Source organism: Daphnia pulicaria, chromosome 4, assembly GCF_021234035.1.
Source record: "Daphnia pulicaria isolate SC F1-1A chromosome 4, SC_F0-13Bv2, whole genome shotgun sequence".
Classification (NCBI taxonomy): domain Eukaryota; kingdom Metazoa; phylum Arthropoda; class Branchiopoda; order Diplostraca; family Daphniidae; genus Daphnia; species Daphnia pulicaria.
The window spans coordinates 1,415,316-1,438,797 of record NC_060916.1 but is presented as its reverse complement, the minus strand read 5'-3'; the positions used below and the strand labels follow the sequence as shown (position 1 = coordinate 1,438,797).

The 23,482-nt window shown below is 46.5% G+C and overlaps 3 protein-coding genes and 1 pseudogene across 14 annotated transcripts in view; all 4 read right to left on the bottom strand.

Annotated features, from left to right (window-relative positions):
- The window catches only part of LOC124336054, a 570,649-nt pseudogene that overhangs the window by 368,046 nt on the left and 179,121 nt on the right, over positions 1-23,482 (bottom strand).
- On the bottom strand, positions 259-1,699 carry LOC124336488 (protein BTG1-like). Its single transcript, XM_046790324.1, has 2 exons — positions 1,190-1,699; positions 259-1,128 (listed from the first exon to the last, which is right to left on the bottom strand). Exon 2 carries the CDS (start codon positions 943-945, stop codon positions 391-393), a length of 555 nt encoding a protein of 184 aa, XP_046646280.1. The 5' UTR covers positions 946-1,128; positions 1,190-1,699; the 3' UTR covers positions 259-390.
- Positions 1,902-23,482, bottom strand: part of LOC124336387 (calcium uniporter protein, mitochondrial-like) — an 878,707-nt gene continuing 857,126 nt past the window's right edge. Inside the window, exons 1-9 of one of the 7 annotated variants that reach the window (XM_046790172.1) lie at positions 5,803-6,107; positions 5,622-5,738; positions 5,252-5,450; positions 5,091-5,192; positions 4,788-5,028; positions 3,818-3,930; positions 3,579-3,725; positions 2,974-3,177; positions 1,902-2,907 (exon numbers count right to left, since the gene is read on the bottom strand). In XM_046790172.1, coding sequence (XP_046646128.1) covers positions 2,608-2,907; positions 2,974-3,177; positions 3,579-3,725; positions 3,818-3,930; positions 4,788-4,890 — 867 coding nt within the window. In that variant the 5' untranslated portion in view covers positions 4,891-5,028; positions 5,091-5,192; positions 5,252-5,450; positions 5,622-5,738; positions 5,803-6,107 and the 3' untranslated portion in view covers positions 1,902-2,607. Of the gene's footprint in view, positions 2,908-2,973; positions 3,178-3,578; positions 3,726-3,817; positions 4,145-4,787; positions 5,029-5,090; positions 5,193-5,251; positions 5,451-5,542; positions 5,739-5,802; positions 6,108-23,482 lie in introns of those variants that run through there. The other 6 variants (XM_046790173.1, XM_046790175.1, XM_046790171.1 and 3 more) reach the window with 6 other exon arrangements.
- LOC124335996 (serine/arginine repetitive matrix protein 2-like) overlaps positions 6,378-23,482 on the bottom strand; it is a 32,037-nt gene continuing 14,932 nt past the window's right edge. For 5 of the 6 annotated variants that reach the window (XM_046789502.1, XM_046789500.1, XM_046789505.1 and 2 more), the window contains 21 exons: positions 19,881-23,012; positions 17,721-17,774; positions 17,017-17,300; positions 16,412-16,694; positions 16,154-16,327; positions 15,958-16,080; positions 15,602-15,825; positions 14,963-15,035; positions 14,711-14,891; positions 14,528-14,627; positions 14,421-14,461; positions 14,076-14,278; positions 9,583-13,713; positions 8,837-8,922; positions 8,618-8,751; positions 8,380-8,547; positions 8,199-8,313; positions 7,877-8,120; positions 7,703-7,812; positions 7,525-7,637; positions 6,378-7,443 (listed from right to left, as the gene is read on the bottom strand). In XM_046789502.1, coding sequence (XP_046645458.1) covers positions 7,275-7,443; positions 7,525-7,637; positions 7,703-7,812; positions 7,877-8,120; positions 8,199-8,313; positions 8,380-8,547; positions 8,618-8,751; positions 8,837-8,922; positions 9,583-13,713; positions 14,076-14,278; positions 14,421-14,461; positions 14,528-14,627; positions 14,711-14,891; positions 14,963-15,035; positions 15,602-15,825; positions 15,958-16,080; positions 16,154-16,327; positions 16,412-16,694; positions 17,017-17,300; positions 17,721-17,774; positions 19,881-23,012 — 10,142 coding nt within the window. In that variant the 3' untranslated portion in view covers positions 6,378-7,274. The remainder of the gene's footprint in view (positions 7,444-7,524; positions 7,638-7,702; positions 7,813-7,876; positions 8,121-8,198; positions 8,314-8,379; positions 8,548-8,617; positions 8,752-8,836; positions 8,923-9,582; positions 13,714-14,075; positions 14,279-14,420; positions 14,462-14,527; positions 14,628-14,710; positions 14,892-14,962; positions 15,036-15,601; positions 15,826-15,957; positions 16,081-16,153; positions 16,328-16,411; positions 16,695-17,016; positions 17,301-17,720; positions 17,775-19,880; positions 23,013-23,482) is intronic. The other variant, XM_046789503.1, reaches the window with a different exon arrangement.

Below are 23,482 nucleotides of genomic sequence, written 5' to 3'. Positions count from 1 at the left end.
ACGAAGCACGACACGACACGACATTCTACTTGCACAGTTTCACCGGTTTCACGTTGTTAGTTGTTACTTCGTTACTGAAACATTCTGCAGACGACAGGTTGGACGTTGCCAGACTGTATTCCAAAGATACATTTTCTTTTTTAAAAATATTCAGAAAATAAAAATTGTCGAGGAATTAATGACATTCTATGAAATAAATGAAAGATAAAAAACCTAACAATTTATTGTACTGGAAATTTTATTTGTGGCAGTTGTTGCGCAAGCGAGAAAGAATATTGACACAATTGGCATTTGAATAGCCTAAACTTACACAGGGAAAAGACAAAAGATATACATACACATATTATTGTGATGTCGTATGAGCATCTCAGACAAAGCGGACGAGATCAATCAGCCCTGGCATCTATATTGCTCGATATAAGTTGTACTATGAGACAATGCCGGACATGGAGCACAACAACCCAGCTGGAAAACAATCTGACATGGCCGGCACTCTCGTCCGTCTCCTTTTATTGGTGTTTGAGGAGTCGTCGTCGTCGTATTATTATTCAAAGGCTCGAATTGATCCTCGAAGGATACCAGAGTACAATGCGATCCGTCATTCTCGCCAAATCGGTAGGCCACGCTGTCGGGATCGATCCAGACGGTCAGTTCCAAGGGCAGTTGAATGTCGGCGTTAGTCAGACCGGCCACGATGACGGCCGTCTCAATCAGAGCTTCTCGACCGCTGGATGGATTGAGTCGGATGCAGCGGTAAGCTTGCCCTCGGCTCGGATGCTCCGGATACCAATGATGTTCCAAACGACTGGCCAGCAATTGCTCCAAGCAGACGACGAAATCCCGGCGTTTCTGCTCATCTTCCACTCGCGACAAAATGAAGTTGGATAAGAAATTGGCAGCCACTTCGGTCGCCCGTCGCATAATTACCACGTGATCCGGATGCATTTTGATTCTTCTCGATTCTTCTTGATGATGAAGCTCGTTTCGTTGCTGACTGGGCGAAATCTGATGCAATTATATCGTCCTCCATCTCGTCGTCGGGGGCTATTTAATAGCCAACATGGCGGCTCGGCTCGACTGCACAGACCTTTCTGACATGTTTCTCATTAGAAATTCGCCCTTCAATCCCTTTGAAATGAAATTGCCGACAATAAATCAACGTGCGACATTATAAGGAACATTGTTCAACCATTTTTTGACGCCTTTCGGGATCTTTCCTGTCAAAAAACAAAACAAAAAGGAAACGTCACCGTGATCGCATGAGATGGCTATACTAACAAGTTTCTCTCTCTCTCTGAGAGCTACTTGGGGTCCCTTTGGCTGGGTGGTTGATGAGACACGCGTCTCATTGTGATGAGCCGCGGCGAACAGAAAAGAAAAAGAAATAAAAAGAACCGGGACCCTGAAAAGATGTCACGTTCACATCCTCGGCTAAACTATACACGACATACTCTATTTGAGTATGCATTTATGTATAATACAGCCGGGGATATAGCTGTAGTAGTCTACATAGATCTATTCTATCCGCTGGCAATGGGGAAACAACTCAAGGAAACTCGACACAAAATGTACAAACCGTATACCCCGTTATTGCAAGGCAAACAAATCCCACTCTTTGCCCCATTCTTTACTTCGTTCTTTTTTCCTACACACACGGCGACGACGTGATTACACACGAATGAAACTGTTTGTGGGGTAGACGCTGAATATATTCCCTAGATCCTCTATTGTGTATCGGGAGAAAGAAAGACGAGGATGCAGATACACACACTCGTCGGTCACTGTCTTGAATAATAGGAGCCGTGAGACTGGCGACATATGAGATTATTCCAATCCGGAATAAATAATAACAATAAAAACAAATCACAGGGGAAAAGAAAAGAAAAATATGACGGGATTGATCATCATTCATGGATTGTGTATCACAGCTGAATTATAATCGTCAAAAAAAGAAGAGAAAGAAGGAAGAAGTTGAAAGGTATAATATAGTTAGTAAGTAATAATAATAACAATCATTATTTCGGTATGGAAGGAGGAGGAGCAATGACAAATCGACTCTACCGAAAAAGGAGCTGAATCAAAAACGAATTTTCTTGTTTTTGTTAAGAGAGAAATGTAGTAGAAAGAACAATGTTCAGCACAGTTCAGCACCTACATAAACGCTAATGAACATGATTAACAATACTGCGTTAAGTAAAAGATTAGGGAGGGAGGGGGGTTAAACTGTATAATATATAATAAGTACACACGCTCACTTGCAAACAAAAATCTCGTTAATGTTTTACCTGGCAGGAAGTTTACAATATTGTAAATGCCTAAATAAGAAAACTAATTTAAACGTTAATTTTTGCGGCTGTTAAATATCAAGTTGGGGGAGGAGAAAAAATATGTGAGTGATGTTAAGAAAATGTTAGACTATATGAATACTTTTTTTTGTTTTGTTTTTCAACTGTTTCATTATATAAATGACAAATGGTTGTGCACTGTCATGGCGGCTGCGCTTATTTGCACCTAATCGAAGGGTTATGAACCTGTAATTGTTTTGTTGCGTCATGATTTTGGTTTTCTCATTTTTCGTTTTGTTCGTTTTTGTTCTGATTGAAAATGTTAAGGTTGTTTGGAAGTCCGTAGAAGATTTTGTAGACGGAGTTGAGTTCGATTCCAGAGGCTCGTCGACACGAGGTCGGAAGAGGAGCCCAGGCTGGCGGCCGATGGATCGAAGAGTTTGGCGCCTGCCGGCGGATGGTGAACGCGCAGGGGATCCCGCAGACGCTTCAAATCGTTTTCAACCTGGGCGAGGCTCTCCTGGAGTCGATTGTACTCGGCCACGTTCATGCCCACCTTCTTGGCTCTCTTATGGAACTGCAGCAAATACTCGCGGTCACGAACTTCGGGCAGAATGTACTCCTGTTGTCAATGACATTAAGTATGAATCAATTTTCTTTTAAATGATAACTGGGTCAAATGCTATACCTGCTTAGTGAGGACGTAATAGGCGAAGCAAGCTATGGACGTTCCGTAGGTGACAAAGTATGTGATGGGCTCCATAATGTCCCAGCTGTATTCCCACCATGTGAGACGGGCCAGAGCTCCGAATTGGACGCCCATGAGAGCCAGTCCGACCCAAGTGAAGGTTGTCGTCCTCCGCTCGGCTCCGGCCATCACTAAATTCTTCTTCTAACAAAATAAGAAAAGAAAAGATTTGCTTTTATTAGTCTCCGTCTGCGGACGGACAAGACCGAAAGTTGTAACTTTCGGTCGACCCCAAAAGACAACCAAGACAAACAGAAAAGACGCGAGGGCCATCAGCTCCTGGCTAAATGAATGGCATGAAATCGGATTACACGCACGGGGCTCGTCGGCTGCTGCCATAATAAAATTACCCCCCGCCGAGAGTCTCTTCCGGACAGCCGGAATATAAGATAAAATAGGGCCAAAATGAATTCTTATTTCCCGAGCGAGTACTTCTTATATCAACATCGTTTTTTCTTTCCCGATAGACACACACAAGGGGGAGGGAGCTAGACCCCCATCACGTTGTCTAACACGAGAAAAAAGTTTGATGTGAATATTTTTACTTGTTCCAAGGGAAGAAGGTGCGATTGAAGTTGTTCCAGCTGGGCCATCAAATGTCGTTCCTTCTTCAGTTGGTGTTCGCCGACGTGCAGGGCCTCGTACAATTGCATCACTAAATTCTGCACGTCTGAAAGTCGTTCCATCTCTTCCTGCGGAGTAAACGGAAGAGGAAGACAAAAAATAATGTCGACATCGACAGATTATTATATAATAACTGATGATTCCCAAAAATAGAAATTACCCTGGAAACGCGTTCGCGAGTCGTTACGCGATAGGAGACGTCGTTGATGACGAGATCAAAGTCCTGTTCCATCAGCGATTCAATCGTGTTGGACGCAGCGATCCTCGTTCCGTCTGTTTTAAAAAATAAAAAAATAAAAAATAATTCGTGATGGGCTCAACTGAAAACGGTCACGAACGCTCGGCAATTTTTCACAGAAATGGCAGAAAGCGGCAGATTAGATCTAAGAAAAGAGATCCTGTTTCACGCAAAAAGGGTGAAGAAAAAGGGTTTTTCTTGAAAGGACATCCAGAAACTTTTCATAAATGTAGACAGAAACTCTCGGATCTGAAAGGAGAACAAGGTTTACTTGTTAGTTTTATTTAAAATTTCCGGAAGTACACCGGAAGTAAGCGATAAGCGCATTAACCATTGAACTGTCGTCAAATTAGACCAAATATTCGTGATCTCCATGAAATTTGGGGTCGATTTAGTGTGAATCAAACGAAATCCAAAATTTGGCCATAGTTCAGGATAATTCTCGAAACCGGAAGTACGCGTACGTACAAATAAGAACATGAACTTTACCACAAATTTGACGAGGATCACGAATATGTGGTTTTTTAGTGCGTCGAATGAATATTTACTGAACTGAAATAAGAAACCGGAAGTAGAAAAAAAAGCAAATATCGAAAATTTGACAAGTGAGCTTTGTTGGTTTAGTAATCGTCAGTTTTTGCAAAAAAATTTCCACACAATAGCTGCTGACGAATGCTTAAAGAGATTTGCAAAGTAACTGAAACTGACTGTTTTGACAGCTGAAAATTATCGAAAAGCCATCTAGTGTTAGAAAAAAGAAACCCTTCTAAGACTAAGCAACACTTTTCCGCGTGCAAGAAGAGCCTGATCTTGGAATTATTACACAGACAAGAGTTTAACGCAAATATATTACTAGCAGATAATCTAGGAAAATAAGTAAATTGTCTGGTACCTAGCCATAATCCCGTGGTGAGTGACTGTAGGTGTGTCACAGCAACTGAAGTGATCCAACTCGCCAGTGAACCAAGAAAAGATGTGAAGCAGGCTAGCAGCATAAGAAGCACTGAAGTAGTGAAGCTGGATGAGCGTACGTCTTGAAGATAAGGATGGAGAAGAACGTTGGTGGAAGTCCCTCTTCTGTCAGGGTGAAATCCAGCATTGGCTCAAGGGTGGCCCTGGGGATCTTTAGTGCTCTGTAAAAAAATGTGTTACATTAATGAAAATATAAAAATTAAAAAAGCATATCAATCTTTACCTTTTCTAAGAAGGACACTGAAATGTTCATGATGAAAAACCGTAATGATGGAATTACTGCAACCAACCGCATTACTCCTCAGGTGGGATAAATTTCCTGATGCTAAAGAAAATGTTATGAAGTATTACAGTAGCGTGGTGATAGGTGATATTAATGCTTACCTTTATCATATGGGTGATGATATAGTAAGGCATCTGGTAGCAGTAATGGGAAAATACTTATCTCCACACATTTGTATTCCACTAAATGTTTGCTTCAAACATGAGTTTTAGGCTTTTGACTGAATGAGGATCTAATAGACCATGGAAAATGACTGAGCGCTAAGTCAACTTGTTGGGATGACTGACAGTAGCTATACATCTAAAATTTGAAGAAATAAGTTGGTATAATAGAAATAAGGAAACTAGGTTAAGATAAACTTATATAATACTGTAATGTAGGTTTGTACATACATATTATCTCACAGTCGTACAGGTCTATCGTCTTTCAAGAAAATAAAAGGTTGACAGCTTAATCATCTATCACACTCACATTACAATATCTTAAGTTGTGGCTCCTTTGTCGATCACCTGGTGGCAAGTGAATTTAAATTTCCACATATTTCCAATATCCTTGGCTGCATTTTTCAGGCTCTTTTACTTCTACATCCTGATAAAATTAGTTAAAACATCAGGGAAAAAATCCAGAATCCAAATTTTAACTTTGAACTTACATACATTTGGGTCCAACATCAATTCAAACATGATCAATCCCATAAGATTTAAAGCATAGAGCTCGTTTACACTTCAGGATCTAACACCATAACCACAGACTGCAACAGCTCAATATGACACCGATGACACCTTTCACTAACTGGCTTCAACAAATCCATATGAACATTGGGCTGTAACGTGGAAGCTCAGACTTCATCTGTCTAATCCTACTTAAAAAAGTTCATTAACATCGAGAAACAAATCTCACGTAACATAACACATGTGACAGAAGTCGGTCACATTCTTTTTCGTATGCCAGCCCAGATCCCTCGCCATCTGGTGGTGGGAGAGTGGCAATTGTATTGAAGAGTGAAGACTACACATGTTTAGGTTTGGCATCTGTGTTGCTGTGTTGCCACCTTAACCGGGATTTATGAAATCGTTTCAGCTCTAAATTCATATTGTCTCACACATAACACCTGTCTGAGACAGGTGTTGTCTATCTTCGCGATCAAAATGTTGTCGTTTAGGCAGTTCTTTGGTTTCGCTGCCAAGCGAAACACGAATTAACATTTAAATAATATAAAGACATAAATAACAATCAGTCGTGTAATTAAATTGTAGAGAAACCATTCTAGATATAGATTAGAAGGGAAAAAATGATTTTTCGAGCAGCAGAAAAGGAGAAAAAGAATTTCAATGGGATAGGCTATCATTACTGACGATAAAAATATTGAATAATAAACAAAATTAATGTATGTGATTAGTGCGATTAATACGAGTGATGCATTATAACGCGAACGAAATGTTTCACTTCCATGGGTGACACACAACATATCGGAACGCTATTGGCTGTAATGGGTGTGAGTATAGTATGTTTGTTGTGTACATGGTCTCCACCATCCAAGGCACTCTCTAACGTTGGCATTCTCTGATTATTTTCCAAGTTAATCGTGTACAACTGTACATCAATGAGGAAACTGATGATCCACATAAAATACATAACTCTCCTCCTAATCAAACATCAATCAGCTCATTCATTTTAATGCCAAAAACCTTGTTCTTCCGGATGACTCTTTTGACAAGAAAATTCACGGTGTGACAGCTTCAAATAGGAAGACGATGGATAGGTTAAATCTTTCAGACAATAAAAACCACCAAAAAGAATCTTTTCTAACACAAATGTCATGATTTTTGAATGATTGAATAAAAGCTCAAGAAACTTGTATAGCAGAATATTATAATATGACCAACTAAATGATGCGATTCACGTTCTGATTCAAATGAGAGACTCTTTGGCGCTGTTGCTGTATCAAATGATAAATGAGAGAATAAGAAATATATAGGTGATGAACAGAACAATAGTAATAACCGTAACAATATTTAGAGAATCGAAATGTGTTGCAGATAGGTGGTGTATGTGTTTTGTTTGTTTGTCTTTCAACGCATCGATTCATTCAATTATGTCAAGCGACGGGTTTGAAAACTCTCATCAAACGCGTTCGACATAGTTGCCCGGGAAGGTACCGAAGAGGCCGGTACGCTGGCTGGTGCCCACGTACCAACCGTCGTCGCACTTTTCCAGCACGCAGATCATGTCGCTTTCTTGCAGTTCAAGCTCGTCATCATTCTGCGGTGCATACGTGTAAAGCGCTCGGTATCTGAAATTTAAAAAAAAAATCCATAATCAATCAACATCAATTGAAACCTTTAAAAAAAGATGAGCTAAGTCTGAAATTTACAGGACGGGATCGGAGCGAGTGTCGACCATCAAACTGCTGGGTTTATTATACTGTGCTGGAGCTGTTCGGTACTGATGCTGAGATGTCGCATTCGCCGGGCTCATTTTCTGTTGCTAAAATCGAAAAATTATTTTATTACAAGGGCGGAAGAGAAAATAAGTTTTCGAAATTCGCTCACCATGGAAAAGTGCTGCGGCTGCTGAGTGCGTAATTGTTGGTAATTATGAGTTGAACGGAGAGATCCGTTAGTAATTAGAGCGGTACCGCTCGTTGTCGGGGTCTTGACATCTGAACGGAAGAAAATTTAATAAGTCCACATCTTTGGACGAAAAAATCTAAAATTAAATTTTACTTTGGTTGGAAGGAGGTGAAGAACAAGGCTGGATAATGTCGACGTATGAAATGGGGAATATGCCACGGCGTTGACCGATGCGACCCTCTAGCCAGTGCTCGTCCACTTGTCTCGTGATGATTACCAATTCCCCTTTAACCAGAGACAATTCAATCGGCGTCTGGGCCACAAAATTGAATTTGACTCTGCCTTTGCCTTCGCTGGGTTTACGGTTTGTCAATCGTACTCCATCGTAAGGTACGATCTGAATTAAAGACAAATTATTATCAGCAAACGTTGTCATGGTGATCGTGTCATTGTGACGTGTTATTGTTCTACATACCTCGACGTAATTGACAGGGAAGATGCCTACCATGGCATTGTGTTCTCCCTCGTACCAATTCTTATCAATCTGTCGCCGGATGAAGATAATATCTCCTTTTTGAAACGACAATTCCCTAAGTGAGAAAGTATACATAACAAAATGTGATCGAGAAGAGTTTAGCGTTTAGAAAATGTTGTACCGGGCGTTTTGAGCCACGAAGTTGTAGAGGCCGCGAGCTACTATTTTAGGCTCGGGAGTTCGGTCGCGTTGTGGCTGGTTCTGGCTGCCAGAACGGCCCATCGGCACCGGTTGATCATCCATAAAGTCATCATAACGGTTCAACGGGATCGGGGATTTCATTAGCGGCCTATGAAAAATTTAAGAAAATACGTTCACGTAATTTCGCGCTAATTTTGATAAAATTGAGCGCAACTTACGTAAAGTTATCCATGTGACGTCGAGACTCGATATCTTCCAGTTCTTGGATGTATTTCCGTCTACGCTCCTGTTCGTAAACGCGTCTCATGTGCTCCGCCTGCATCTGCCTCAATTCCTCCTCGTCGATTTCCGTCTGTAAACACAAAGTTCGAATTAACAGCAAACTATGTAAAGATGCCCCCCTTAAAATGTTTAATTTAAATGTAAAGGCTATGAACCTGCTGTTGACCGCTTTGCTGCAGGTTGCGGATAGGACTGCGGTAATGAATGGTCACCTCCGACTCGGCGAACCTGTGCGCTGCGCCTATTTGAGATAAATGTCGTGGCGTTAACTATAAAAATGTACGTACGAAATGCCTTCCTCAACCAGCCAATTTCTACTTGTCGGCACAGAAACTCGGAACAAATAATAACAATTACGTATATAGTAGAAAAACATAAAAGTGAGGAGAAGTTGCTACCTGGTGCATGCTGAGCATCGAGAACACCGTCACCATCTTGCCCCACTAATGTCAACGACGACGAAATTCAAATAACAAATCAATGTAGAAAAACGGAAACAAAAAATTGAAGCGATAACGCCTTTTTTGGAAACAATTCAACTAACGAAATAATCATTTAGAAGCAGCAACGAAAGCGAATAAAAAGGAAGTAGCATTTATACAAGCTGCTGTTTAAATGGATTAAATTCAAGTGCAGTTAGCTAATCTGTTTGGACGTCACGGTGGGTTATAGCGATTAGTTAATAATTTGCCATGCGATTTTCATTCTTTTTTTCATGCCAGGATGCAAAGGACCGATAGAGTGGTAACAGCATCCGCTGGATTCAATGTGCTACCCCGTTCTTTATAGATTCCGTCGCGGAAACCGTGATCAAAGTGTTTGTGCTTCTAGTGCTGGCCCGCTGGTGGATCGGTTCAATTTGCTTGTCCCAATTTTTCGAAGCTTTTGTGCAGTTTTCAACCTGCTTGATTGGTTGCTCGTGGCTTGCGGGGGCTGGTTAGGTGAGCCCACTCTGCTGGAAGAGGTGGGCGAGATGGAGACTGCATTCCGGCTCTCTGGCGGGGATACGTGGCGTATAAATCGTAAACGGAATGGATTCGGTTGGATCGACCCCCTGAACGCGGAGGTGGCGGAGTGTAGCGATAAATTGGCTGATGCATGGATGGATCGAAATTGCCGGAATGAGAGGTAGAAGAGGCCACTGGTTGGTAGTCTGCCTCTGGAGTGACATGTCCTACTGGAGAGCTGGATTGAGTTGCTGCCGGTTTACTGGCTGGCGTCATTTTGGCACTGATGGATTCTTTAGGAACCGCTTTGGAATGGGCTGTTTCGGACTGCGTATTTCCAGGTGGATTTGGAGTCACATTAGACGCAGCAGCTGAAGTGGATACCGGAATTGCCGGAAGCGGGCTGGACATGGATCGACGGCTTCGGATGGATCCTTCTGAAGTGGATTTAAAACTCATATCAGGACTAGCCACAGTAGTTTTGGTTGTTGAATGGGTGGCAGTAGTGGTCGTCTGGGTGTTGCTGGGTGGAAGAACGGAAGAAAGGGTAGAGGGAATGTCATTGTAGGATCCACCAGCGGCAGAAGAGTTGCGGGTGATAGGTCGGCTGATTCTTCCGCCGATAGTGTGTTGATGAGCCGTCGGATCGGCGGCCGTTTGTGCTTGACGGAGGGCCAGCCGTGCAGAGGAGAGTAAAGTAGGTTTGACACGAGTGAAATCCATTTTCTTACCCCCTGACCGACTTCCGGCGTCACTTCCATTCCGGCTTCCGGCTCTACTTAGCGACGAAAAATTGGGAAACGAGACCCGTTTGTTAGCGGCGGCTGCCAAACGACGACTCCAGCTGAAACTTCCGCTCGCTCCGCCATCCTGCAGTGACGGAGTCGAAGCCGAACCGAACTGGCTCCGGAAGCGATTCCTCGGCTGCTCCTGCTCGTAGCGGCGCTTGATGAAACTAACGTCGCCCATCTCTTGCCCTTTGATGACCGTTTTGTTGCGATTGAATTTTTCCGTCGCACTCCAAAGCGGAAGCGAATCAGGAACAGAACGGCTGGATAGTTGCGGAGTTGCCGGCCTCGACTGCCTCTGGACTGGCTTCTGTTGTTGCGGTTGTTGCTGCTGCTGCTGTGATGGTTGGTCAACTCTTGGCGAACTGAAATATTGGCATTTCTTCACCACGTCGCCTTTCTTGACCAAATTAATGTAATGGCTTCCGCCTCCGGACACGCTTCCGGGAGATGATCTACGGCCGGAAGGACTCGGCGACGAGCTTTTGACTCGATCCATCAGCTGATGAAGACGGAGATCGGTCATGGATCCGTAAGCAGAAGCGGATGATCCGGGCCGTTGGAGTGAAAGACTTTGCGACCTCTGCGGAACTACGGCGCAGCGGGTCCGGCGACGGCCCACCAATGTCGAAGCGGATCGGCGCAGGTCATTGACGCTCTGAGTAGTCCGAAATGGAACGACGGCCAAGTCGCAAGGATCGCCAACCGAGTCAGCAATGACCTTCTCAAAGAAATCCACTTTCTTCTGGACGTCGCGATGGATGACCGTCTGGACGGACGAGTTTGAACTGTGAGAATCTTCTTCCAAGTTGGCGCGGATATTCAAACTGCTTGAGCGCTGCGGAACAGCCGGAGTCGGAGAAGGAGTTTTGCCAACGACGGCCGAATCGGCCCATTCTTGAACAGCTGATTCCACGTCGGCTTTATTCCGCCCGCGAGGTGTCAGCACGAGCAAGTAATCTTGTTGGCTGCTGGCCGAGCTTCCGCGCGACGAGCTACGTGATTGATGAGTTCGATAAGGACCCGGCGAACTGGGCGACATCATCCGCGGGGAGCTGGCCAATTTTCTCGACATGTGCTGGCTCAACTGTTGAACGTACTGGATCGCCGCTCTGGTGGATCGCGGCTGTTGATGCGGAGTGGCGGGCGGCTGGCCGGCGATGTAACGCTGTTTGACTTCCGCACCGAGCCGCATAGATAAACTACGGCGTTCCGCTTCGCTGATATTTGGCTGCTTGGGTGCGGATGCCGACTGAGAGCGATGGACGGCACGTCCACTTCCGGCGATGGACAACGCCTTCTGCGATTCCATTAGCCGATTGCGTCGCTGTTCCAGTCTGGCGAGCGTGCAATCACGACTGGATTCGGACACACTTCGGACGTAGAGTTTGGGGTTCAGCAACGATTCCGGAAGCTTCCGGGGCGGTCTTTGCGGAGAGACGACCGTCTCGTAACGGCTCGGCGGAGTATAGACGCGGGATAATTGCGATTTCAAAACGGCCATCTGCTTTCCCGTCAAACTGCTGCGCCTCTGGCTGGATCGACTGACTCGTCCAGTCGATACCGGAGATTCCGCTCGACTGCCATCCGGACACTGGGCAAAGTTCCTTGGTAGCGATTGAGTCGAATAGCGTTTGGCTTCCGCCAAAGTCTTGTATTTGTCCGTCAAGTGACGGACGGATTGTTCTTTGATGCGGAGTCCTGGATCGGCTCCGCGTTGCCACTTGGGTGGCGGCGATGTGCCAAAGTAGCACTCGCCTTCTCTTTGTGCCGCCTGAATCCAGGTGGCCAAATTCCTCATCTCTTCCTGGGCCTTTTCTCGCTGCCTCAACCGGCGCCACAAATCAAAGTCGATGATGCCATCGGTGCTGGCCACCTGGTTCAGCTCGTCAGTCGGCACCAATTTTTCCAGCTCGTTGAGCCGTTCCAGGCTGCGATAAAGGGAGCGCAGCTGGGTGAAACGTTGAGTCTTGATGTATTCCGGACTGCCGGCGGTGGAACGGGAAGAATAAAAATCTCCTTGCCCGTCTTCAGTTCTATTTTCAAGCGGGACAACAAAATGATAATGTTCCGAAAGTTGCTGCGGTTGTTGTTGTTGTTGTTCTTGCATCTGCTCTTGTTTTGATTCTGGCTGCTGTTGTTGTTGTTTTGGCGGCTGCTGGACCGGTGATTCAGCCTTCTGGCTTGCTGCACCATCCGCTTTCTGAGATTCCGATTCCGGTTTGCCTTCCAGCTCGGCTAAAAGAATAGCCGCCGTCTGCTCATCGCAAATGAATTCAGGATCGGTGACGTCCACGTCGGAGTTATTCTTGCCGTTAGATCCGTTGCCGTTGGAGCCATTTCCATTGCCGTTGCTTCCGGCTGGAAGTTTTAGCGCTTGGCGGATTTTTTCTGTGCTCGGAATCTCTCCAGAAATTCTAGCCACCAGATTTTTGGTGTCGCGGGCCAGTTTCTGGTATCTGGTCATTTTGGGCGTCTCTTCTTGAGCGACTGGCTCGTCCTGCATCCGCCGGAATTTCGATTGCGAAACCATTTGACGCGTATGGAGGTAGACGTTCAGGGCCGGCTCCGATTTACTGCCAGACGATTTCTTCTTAGCCGGACGGGATTGAAGTGGAGACAAGGTCGGAAAGGCCGGAAAAGACGGAAGCGCCGGACGGGACGGAACGCGTTGTTGTGTTGACCGCTGCTTTAACTCCGGCGATTCCATCGCCGCTTTGATAGGCGGTGGAGGTGGAAGCGGCGGCTGCTCGACGTGCATATCTTCTACAGGAGGAGGCGGCAAAGGTTCCAGCTCTTGGGATTCCGGTTCAATCGGTTGGACGGGCTGAGGAACTGCGGTAATGTCGTCCATCAACGGCGTTGCCGTTTCTTCCCGCTGAACAAATCCTCCGTCAACGGGGCTGGGCGCTGTTGGTTTCGGAGATTTCTTGGTCGTACCACTCGTACCGTTTCCGGATTTAATCCGGCGCCAAGTTTTGCCCTTGGAAGAAGTCGAAGTCCCGATGGAAACTGTCGTTTTGGCGGTCGACGTTCCGGTGCTTTTTTGGTGGCGTTCTTCCGACGCGTTCGGGCTGCTGGTGGCGCTCGACTGTCGTTTGCTGCTTCCGCTGCGGAACATTTTGCAGCTTTGCAATCGGCTCAAAACGGCCGGAACGGAGAGGAATCGGTAGCGTCGTCTCTGCGTCGACGGCGGAGTCGGAGACTTGGATTTGAACCGGATGTAGCGCCAAGGATCTCTTTTGCGCTGTTTCTCGCTTCTGCCTATTCGACGATCGAACGGATCGGTCGACTCGTCTGATTCGAATTACCAGCGTATATGACGTTGGGCGAGGTAATGCAGCAAACACACAAAAGGAGATAAGCCAATCACAGGGAATGTTAACGCCAAATCAATTTGTACAAAAAACAAAATGATAAAAGCTAATAGCTAAATCAAAACCCCAAAATGATATAAAACCAAATTAATTCTTCTACAATTTTGACTACACCTACCGGTCAATCACAATCATCAATTGTGGTTAGCTGGATGCGTTTTTGTTTTTAATGGAATTTGGTCCCAATGAATGTTATAAAAGTTGCAATCAGTCCAAATGCAATGATCGAAATTTCGGCTATAAAGCGGATGCAGCTTTAAGAAATGGATCGCCTTTTCTTACCTTGTGGTCGATCGGGCTGTTGTTTGCGGAGTCCGTGCAATGGCACCTCGCCTCCACGCTGGATGTCGCGGTACCAAAGACGCTGCTCTTGCGGATCGGTTGCCGGAGTTGTCGGTCCAGTACCCCCTTCGGCCGAATCGGCCGGATAACGCCGTCGAAAGACTAGTTGAGAGTCACTCTCGTAACCAGATTCTTTCAAAGCACTGTCATTAAAAAATTTTTTTTATCAAATTCATTAAAACAAATTAAATCCAATTCATTCAAAAAAAAATTAAATCTAATTCATTAAAACAAATGTAATCAAATTCCAAGTCTTAAAAGACATTTTAGACAAATGTAACTTACAAATTCGTAAACGATTTGCTGGGGATGCTGATCTTGGGTGACTGAAATTTAACATTCAACATAATGTTATCGATTAATTTGATGGAATGTCAATGATAAAAAGTTACCTGTTTGACTGGCTGAGGCTGAGTGATAGAAGAACGGATTCCCGGCTCGTAATCTTCAATCCGACCGGGTTGATAACGATAGGATTCAGATTCTTGATTCCTGTACGTAAATAATTCCAACGTGTTTTAGTAAAACACAGGAATGTCTAGATGGAATAAGTTAATTAATTGGTGTATAATTACGTTATTCGCGAAGGTGATCCGCCGTTAGATTCGGAATCGTTGTGGATGCGTTGACGTCTGCGATCCAAAGTTGCGTAACGACCGGCATCCGAATCGTAATCGTATCGGTTCTGATCCGGCTCCGATTGGTAGCCTCCACCTCGTCCACGACCAGGTTTGTAGCGTACAGTGACGTAATCTCCTTGAGAAAATTAAAAACCAAATATCAAGAGTTTGAATGAATCAACATGCCAATTAATTTAATAAAATTACCTGGACCTCCTGCCCTGTGTAAGGACTCGTACATACGCCGGTACCAGTGATGATGATCCTCTTCTCTTATGCCCTGGAGAAACGAATATCCAAATTACACAACAAATTCGCTAATGACGTCATATTAGATATGATAAACAAGTTCTTTGTCGACTATTAATAGACGTTGCACTTGAGAGCACTCCATTCCTTTTTACCTTCGTTTCATCGTCGATCAACATTTTTTAAACGTCTGTGAACCCGAGCGTGTGAATAAAACTGTTCTACATAATAATCTCAAAATATTCAAAGCACCTACCATCGATCGATAAACTAAAGATAACAAAAGTCAAACAGCAGCCGATATGGGAACAAAAAAATGTTCGTCAAGGTGACATTTGATAGCACTCGATACACAGCCTTTGTTACAAGTATAACCGCTCAAGGTTCAAATGGTTCCAAGTATCTCGTTAAGAGAGAAACGATTCTGGCAACGACGACTACTACTACATGATTACAAACTAATTGGTACGTACACGAACGTGTGATGGCTGCGCTGTCTAAATAACAGACTATAATTAGTGGCCCGTACGGAGCGAAACGAATGGAGACACTAGACTAGTAGGTGGAACAAAGTCCGTAGTCAGTTGGAAGTTTTACCGAGCGCAAAGCGATGGGAACGCCTTCGTTGGAAACGGGTCCGACGCCGCTAAATTTGTTGGCCGTCAAATCGACAAACTTGCGCGTTTCTTGCGGCTGAGAAGAAGAAGAAGAAGATGCCGCCGCTGGCTGTTGGCTATTTTCGTCGCCGTTGGCTTGTGAAACGCCGGGGCCAGATGAAGAAGTCGTTGAGGGCACGTTATACTCGCGCTGGATGCTGTACACTGATGGAAGCAATCAACAAACAAATCAAGAAAAACGGGCCGGCAATTTCATAACAATCACTGATTTCTTTTTTTTCCTATAAACTATTTCGGTGTTGTTTAAATATAAACAAACGGCCGGGGCCAGCAGACCTTGCTCGTATGGGCTACGGTACAGTTGCTGTTGGGGCGGAGGTGGTTGACCTAGGCGATTTCCGGAACGTTCGCCTTGTTTGGGGCTGTCCAGGTAAGCGGCACCTTTCGGCAATTGTCCCTCTGATGATTGGAAAAACATCGAATAAGGTGGTCATCCAATCAAAAATTCAAATTGCAAATGGGATGGACGGACCTCTGGCTTTCTGTAGGAGAGTGACGGTGGTGTTGGGCACCTTGGGCAGGTGACTGGTTGGCGTCGAAGATGTGGCCGGCGGAAGCAAAGGCTGTAACGAAGGCGTAGGTGTTGTCGATCCCGAACCGCCACTATAAGTGGACCCGCCGTTTGTTCTCCGGTCCCAAGACAAAGCTGATTGGAAATGAAATCATTTGAATTAAAATTTACATTTTGGGTGGGTGAGTGGCTATAAAAAAAAATAGGATGGAGACGGACCGGAAAAATTGGTCGAAGTGCTGGTCAAAACCGAGTGCTCGCTGGCCGGTGTGTTTATGGGTGTGCTGTTTGCACTGTTGTTGCCGTACGGTGGGGCATTTTGCTGGCGCTGATTGTCCCAGCTGGACGGGTACAAGTAAGAGGAGTAGGTGGTTGGGGCGTTGGTGGATGGATGAGATGCTGCGGTGGATGTGGTTGTAGCAAAAGGTGGCAAACTGGTCGGAGCCGCCGGTTTGGTACCGTTGTTGCCAACACCCCCAGGTGGTTTCTGGCCTCCCTCGCGCTATTTCACGCACGTTGATGACATTCAACATTTTTTTGGGTGGATTTGATCCATTTGTAACACGTTCCAAAGTGTCAGGCAATAGCATAAAACAACAAATCAAATTTGGCAGCCAAGTACAACCGCGTCCCCCGGAAAAAGAAATAAATTGGTCAAAAAATAAAATAATTCATCATCATCTGTTGAGTTCCATTCATCTTCATCAGTTTCAAATGTTCCATGTGTGTTTTTCGTGCGTTGCTGGTTATGTGTGTGTGTGTGTGTCTATATGCGCGTGTGTGAGTTGTATAGGCTCTCTAAGGCAGTAGCTATTTTTAAATACCTGCTGGGGCTGTTGTTGCTGCTGCGGCTGCTGCTGTTGGGCGGACGCCTGTTTCTTCAATGCTTCAAGCCGGACTGGCCGGAACTCTTTCCGCTCTGATTTCGGGCTAGGCTGTTGGCTGGACGGAATCCAAATTGGCGGTGGCGGCTGCTGCTGGCTGCTGCCGTTGCTGCTGCCGGAAGAGACTACTACCGGCTGCGACTGACGGTGGTGCTGCTGCTGGTGGTTGTTGCTGTCCCTCTCCGGAGGACTCGACGGTTGTTGCTGACCCGGCGACCAAACACCTGATTTAATTATTCAAAAGGACAAGGAATAAATTTCATTCATTACAGTGATTGAATCATCATTATTCAGTACTAATTAAAAGAGTTGTAATGAATTGTCTGTTTAACTTGACTAGACATCGGTATGGGAAAATTCAGTTATTTGAAAAATGTTTCTTGTCGAAACGTGAAGAATTAAAGGATTTCCCAGTCAAAAGCTGTTGATGATAAAAATAGGACGAGCAAAAGCGCAGAGGTTTCCCAAAGTCTTTATTTAATCTACGTGGATGAATGGGGGGGGGGGATTGAGCGTGATGAATGGCTCTACATAAACCGAATCCCTTTTAATTCTAAGGAACGGCATGTCAATAAAAAAACAAAAAACTACGTTCAAAATAGCCGACAAGATAATAACAGAAAATAAAAATAATAAAAAAATACCTGGTTTAGGACTACTGGCTAGATAGGGCGTCGACAAAAGCGATGACGAAGATCCTGTTCGGTTGACCATTGCGATGGAAAAAATTGAAATCAGAAAAATTTCGTTTTCAATTCGAAGACAAACGAACAAATTCGGACCGGCGGTCAAATTCCACCCCAACACACACACACACACACACAACAAAGTCCCGAGAGGTACTGCAAATGAGCAATCAGTCGACAAGAAGCCACAAAGGACACATGGCTACTAGTGTTACTCGTGTGTGCTGTTGCAAACACTTGAACCGACAGGAAGAAAAAACATTAAAAATAGGAAGGCGGCGGTAGCGGTGGTCTGTATGGGTGGAGATGGAGTTGAGCGGCCGGAAGGCGGCAAGAGACTGACAACGGAGGCAGCAATGGCGTCGCCGCATCAGCGCGTGTGTGTGGACTACTACTACGACGACGACGCCTCCTGCCAATAAAAGCAATCCCCCCCATCTACAAACTCCACGCCCCGAGGAAGTTATAGAGCAGCTCATCTTGTGTTGTATGTTCCAGGAACCACACAACTTTTTCAAAAAGGGACTCTACTCTTTCCCCCATAGTTTTCCAGCCCATGTTTTTCAAAACTCCTTTTTTTTTCTTCTATTTTAACGAGAAAAAGATCCGGATCCATCTTGTCGTCCCTAGACAGGGCGGAAGTTGCGAGCGCTAAATTTGAACCCCTTTTTTTTTCCCGCCTACCGCCTCCTCCAACTCGGGCTGGCCAACGTGTTCGCAACAACACTTCTTATAAGGACTGGACGGACGGAGCCAAAAAGCTTCCACGTACATTGACGGACATCATTTAGTAAAAAAGCTCTCCTGAAAATTCGACACATGCGGTTAGTTTCAATGTTTTTGTCTTTTGAGTTTAGCGAATTGAATTTGATCCAGCGATTTGTACCCAATGTGCCAATGCCCATGCCCAGTGCATTTTCGATCTCGCCCAGCAAGCCAGCAGCGCCTTTGTCGTCATCTTCTTCTTCGTCGCAAAAGGAAGTCATTCTCTCCTCGACCGATTCGTCCATACAATCTTTGCGGCCAGATGTACACAGATATTATTATGTAGGGAGAGTAAAAGACGGACAGGAGGGGAGTGAGTTGAATGCGGTACGTGATTAACATTTAGATTGGATTTTGACGGGTGAGTCCACCGTGGTCCAGCGTCCCGGTGTTGGTGCCCCCCCCTTTTCACCGTGTTGATTCATTCATGCAAGGAGCGCGCTATTACCGAGGAGCGTTAATGAATTCTCCCCCCTCCCATCTTTTCTATTGGCTTCCGACAGATTCCGCGCCGATGAACCGCATCTCATCCGCCTCACGTGTCGATTCCGCCCTACAACCCTCATTTCAATCTCCCGTAGGGGGGGAGGAATACGTGTGGAAATAAAGAGCGCGTGTTTTTGATTCTCCTGGGCCCCGAAAATAGACTATCCACTCCAGTCCGTCGTGTGGGTGACCGGGCGCCACCCTTTGCTCTCTTCAAATCAACTGACGCAATATTTATAGCGCCATGTATATCGTTGAGTCGAGAGAAAAAAGTGGACGGACCGATAGCGAAACAAAAAAAATTTTCGGGGAAATTCGAAATTTTCGGTTGGCGCAAAAAAGATAAAATTCTCAAGGATCTCGACGATAATTAAACATTTTTGGCGAGGTGGCCGGCGTTCCAGTCAAGCAAGAATTTAGCGATTGCTCATTTCTTCTTTAGAATTTTCCACTTATCTAACAATCGAGGACACAATTCAAAAAAGATGGTCCACAACAGCTTTTGCTTTTTAAAATTTTTTAAATTCGAGTTTCTTGGACGTTCGTTAGATGGCGCTGACTAGGCGGGAAAATTAAAGAAAATTCAAAAAACAACAATCCAAAAAAACAGCAAAAAATATGAATACGTAGTAATAGTAGTAGTAGTAGTAGAAGCGACAAGTCAATGGTAGTAGTAGTAGTAGTAGTTGTAGGTAGCAGATATACTCGACATCTTCCTGGTATATTGTAATTTGTGGGTCCAGTACTTCTCATCCGGATCATGCGGCAGGCAGGGTCATGGGAGTAGGTCGTGCTGTCTCTCTCTCTCTCTCTTCCGTCTGTTTTTATTATTTTTCGACCGACTCGGAAGAGCCTGCCGGCACTCACCATGGGACAGATACTCGTCAACTCGCTGGCGTCGCCGGTAGCGCCGGATGGCGGTGGCGCAGTCGGTCCGATCGTTGTAGTCCGAGGCCTCCGATTCCGATTCCCTGGCGGATGTGTCGCGGGTTGTCGTCGTCGTCGACGTCAGCGTGCTGTAATTGGAGCGCTGGATCGATCGGTAGGTGCCGCTGGATGGCGAGTGACTCCGCTTTCGGTTGGCCAGCACCAGCCAGTCGGCAAGCAGGCGAGCCTTCACCCGCTCGTCGTCTTCTTCTTCGTCCGCTTCCGGCGCGGAATAATAGCACAGCGGTTGGTAGCGTTGTCCGAGATACGGCTGGTACCTCAGCGGAGGTTCCGGCGGGCGGTCGTGCCATCCGGAGTGATCGGATCGTAGTCGATACAAGTTTTCGTCCCTAGGTGGCGTGGGTCTCGGCGGAGGCGTCGGGACGGAGCTCATCAGAGCTTGGGCTGCTCTCCTCCGCCGTTGCCGGAACGGCTCCGATCCGTCAGTGGAGTAACCCGTTTCCGTCTCGGATGCGCCGTAATGCTCGGGAGGTGGAGGGAGTGGTGGAGGTGGAGGCCATCCGGACCAAAGCATCCGGAATTCTTGGATAGATTTCATCCGCACCGGATCGTTCACCACCGCCGGCGACTCGACGATAGCGGCAGACGGCTCTTCTTCCGGAACCGGAGTCGCTTGATCCGATCCATACTCGAAGGATGTATCCTTGTCTTGTTCGTTATCCGGATCAGACGGAATGGCCGGAATTGTCGACGAATCGGCAGCGCAACGCGTTTCCCATAGCCTCCGCATTTCATCAACGACGCGTCCGTGTTTCTTCGCCGTGGAACTGCAGACGCCCTGGTCAACCGGAATAATCAATTCCGGTTGATTGACCCCCGCCGATGATAATTCAGTCATCGCCGCTTCCACTAAACCGGAATCGTCCGCCGTAAAACGGGCAGCAGCTAATACCGGATCACTTTCTTCATTCGACACTTGTCCCATCGTCCGCCTGCTGTCCGTCTCTGCTGGATTTTCGCCCGCTAATTGTCTATTTTCAGCGTCCGGGGCCGCTGCCGGCTGGAACTCGTCCAGAGTTTCCGCCGTTCCACCATCACCAGCGTGACGGAGTTGAGCGCTGGAACGAATCAGCTGCACGGGTTTGTAATCGACGCTGACGATTTTGGCGTCAATCAACGTCACCACCGATGTTCCACTCACCGTCGTTTCTCCAATCACCGACGACATTTTCTCCTCGCCATCCGCCCGATGGATGGAATCCATTGTTAAAGTGTCGTCGCCGCCATCGGGCCCATGTTCTCCTTTAGTGTCTTCTTCTTCTTGAACTGTCGTCATTCCAGTTAATCCGTCGGCTGCCGGCGGCAGCGGAATGGCCACCTCGCCGGAATCGATTATCACCGGCTGTTGATTATTGTCATCGTGGCCGACATTAACGTCGTCGTCGTCGTCGTTGTCGTTGTCTCCATCATCATCATCGTCGTCGCTGAAGCCTAGAGAGCACGAGCAGGCGTAGTCTTCCGTCGGCGGGTCGTTCCGCTCTGAATGCGACGGCCGTTGGCCCGTCGTTTCGTCACAGTCACGACAGCAGCCGCCGACGCTGCTGCCGCCGGATGTTTGCATCATTAGGACGCTGAGTGGCAGCAGAGATTCGTCAAGCAGCTCGCAATAATCCGCCAATGAAGTCACTTCGCTTTGATTTTCTTCTTCTTCTTCTTCTTTCATTTTCTCCTTTTCTTTGGCTTCTTCATCCGCTTTTTCATCTTCCTCATTTATTCCTTGTCGGTCGTTCATCTCATCCAGCACTTGGGGGAAATGCGTGGGACGATCCGCTTCTTCTTCCAGCAGATTGGATGAAGTTGGAGAGATGAAAGGGGCCCGATCTTCTGTGGGCGAATCCGCCGGATCATCGTAGTCGCTCGAGTCGACTATCATGACGGGGACTGCCAAGACGATGGAAAATTCATCTTCCGGCGGAATAATGCGGCGTTCAGTCACATCGACGGGCGATTCCGCTTCCGCATTTTGTCTTGCCTTCTCGACTTGCAATGCGGAATCGCTGTGAGTGACAGGCTGCTGCTGGATGCACTCGGGAGCTTCTACTCGGTCGCCTTCCGGTTCTACTGGAACTAGAACCGCATTGGCTTCGCTGTCGTTTGTCGTTGGGTTTGGGACGGGCGTTAGGGATCCGCCGGATGCAAAGTCCGGAAATTCATCTCCGACGGATTCGTGCGAGAATCGATCGTCGTCGACATCTTCCAGATAGCTGAGCGCGGATGAGAGTCCGCTGAGAGCTCGGCTGAGCCGGGCGCTGTGGCTTCCGCAGTCGCTGGCCACCTCCTCCGGAATGACGTGCAAGTAGCGGCGGAGGAAGAGCCGCTCGAGGAAAGAGAATCCGGGCAAAGTCGCAGACTTTCCGTCGGGCAGCTGGAATTGGCCGGCATCCTCATCCGATGAGCAAGGCGATGAAGAGGAAGACGATCCTCGGGATCGATCCTCGTCGGAAGGCGGACTGATCCTGGGCGAGGTGGCCACATTGCAATAGAGCGGATGATCCGGCCCCAGCGATCGGATTATATTGTCGTAAGGGCTGGTCCGCTCGGCGGGAGCCGACGGAGTGGCCGAGCCCGATCCGGCTGCTGGATCGTCGCCAGATTCTTTCGTGTCAATGTGTTGCTCCTTGACGCGTTCCAGGAGCGCCAGAAAGTGAATGAATTCTTCTATTGTTAGTCCGCCGATTCGCGGCTCGACCGAGGCTCCCCCGTCCGGCGGCGGCAGATGGGCCATGATGGCCTCTGACTGCGGATCGATCCCCGTGTGCCGGATTTCTCTCTCCATTTCAGACAAGATGGAATGGATGCCTTCGAGCGGATCGTCTGAAGAAGAGGAGGCAGCAGCGGCTGCCGGCGGCGAAGACGGACCGGATTTCAGTCCCGTCAGATTGCGATGGCAGTCGACGGTCTCGTCTTCACTCTCTTCCGTTCCGCTATTGTTGTACGCGTTGTTGTTGTTGTTGTTGCTGCTGGTAGATCTACTACTACTACTTTTACTACGCTTATTCTTGGCGCATCGAGCTGGCCTTTCTGGAACGTTTTCTTCCGCCAGCCGTTCGTCTAGAATCCAAACAAAAAATCCCCGCCCACCCGAATCGGCACCGATCCAGCAGTATCCAAAAAAAAGAAAAATGGCGAAATTTGAAAAATTTAAATTTAAAAAAAGAAAATAAAGAAGAAAGAACGGCATTCAAATAATACGTCAATCCAATCTACGTCACAATGGATTAGACAAGAGAAAAGATTACAACGAAAGTTGTTTAGAGCCTGATTGGAGATTAATGGAAGACAATCATTCGATTGTTTTCTTTGCTGATTGGAATTCAAATGGCAAATCACAATTTCCCCAATGTATCTACGGTTCGACGAGAAAAGGACGACGACGACGACGACGAATCAAGACGCGGAATCTGAACACGGGCGCCAATTTTCAAAGAGAGCCACTACTAATAAAACTACCAACATGTGTCGTCATGGGAACCACAATTCCGATTTTTAAAAAAATATGATTGTGTGTTATACAAAGCACC

Coding starts and splice junctions, on each gene's coding strand:
- LOC124336488 (XM_046790324.1), bottom strand. CDS start 945: ATGCATCCGGATCACGTGGTAATTATGCGACGGGCGACCGAAGTGGCT.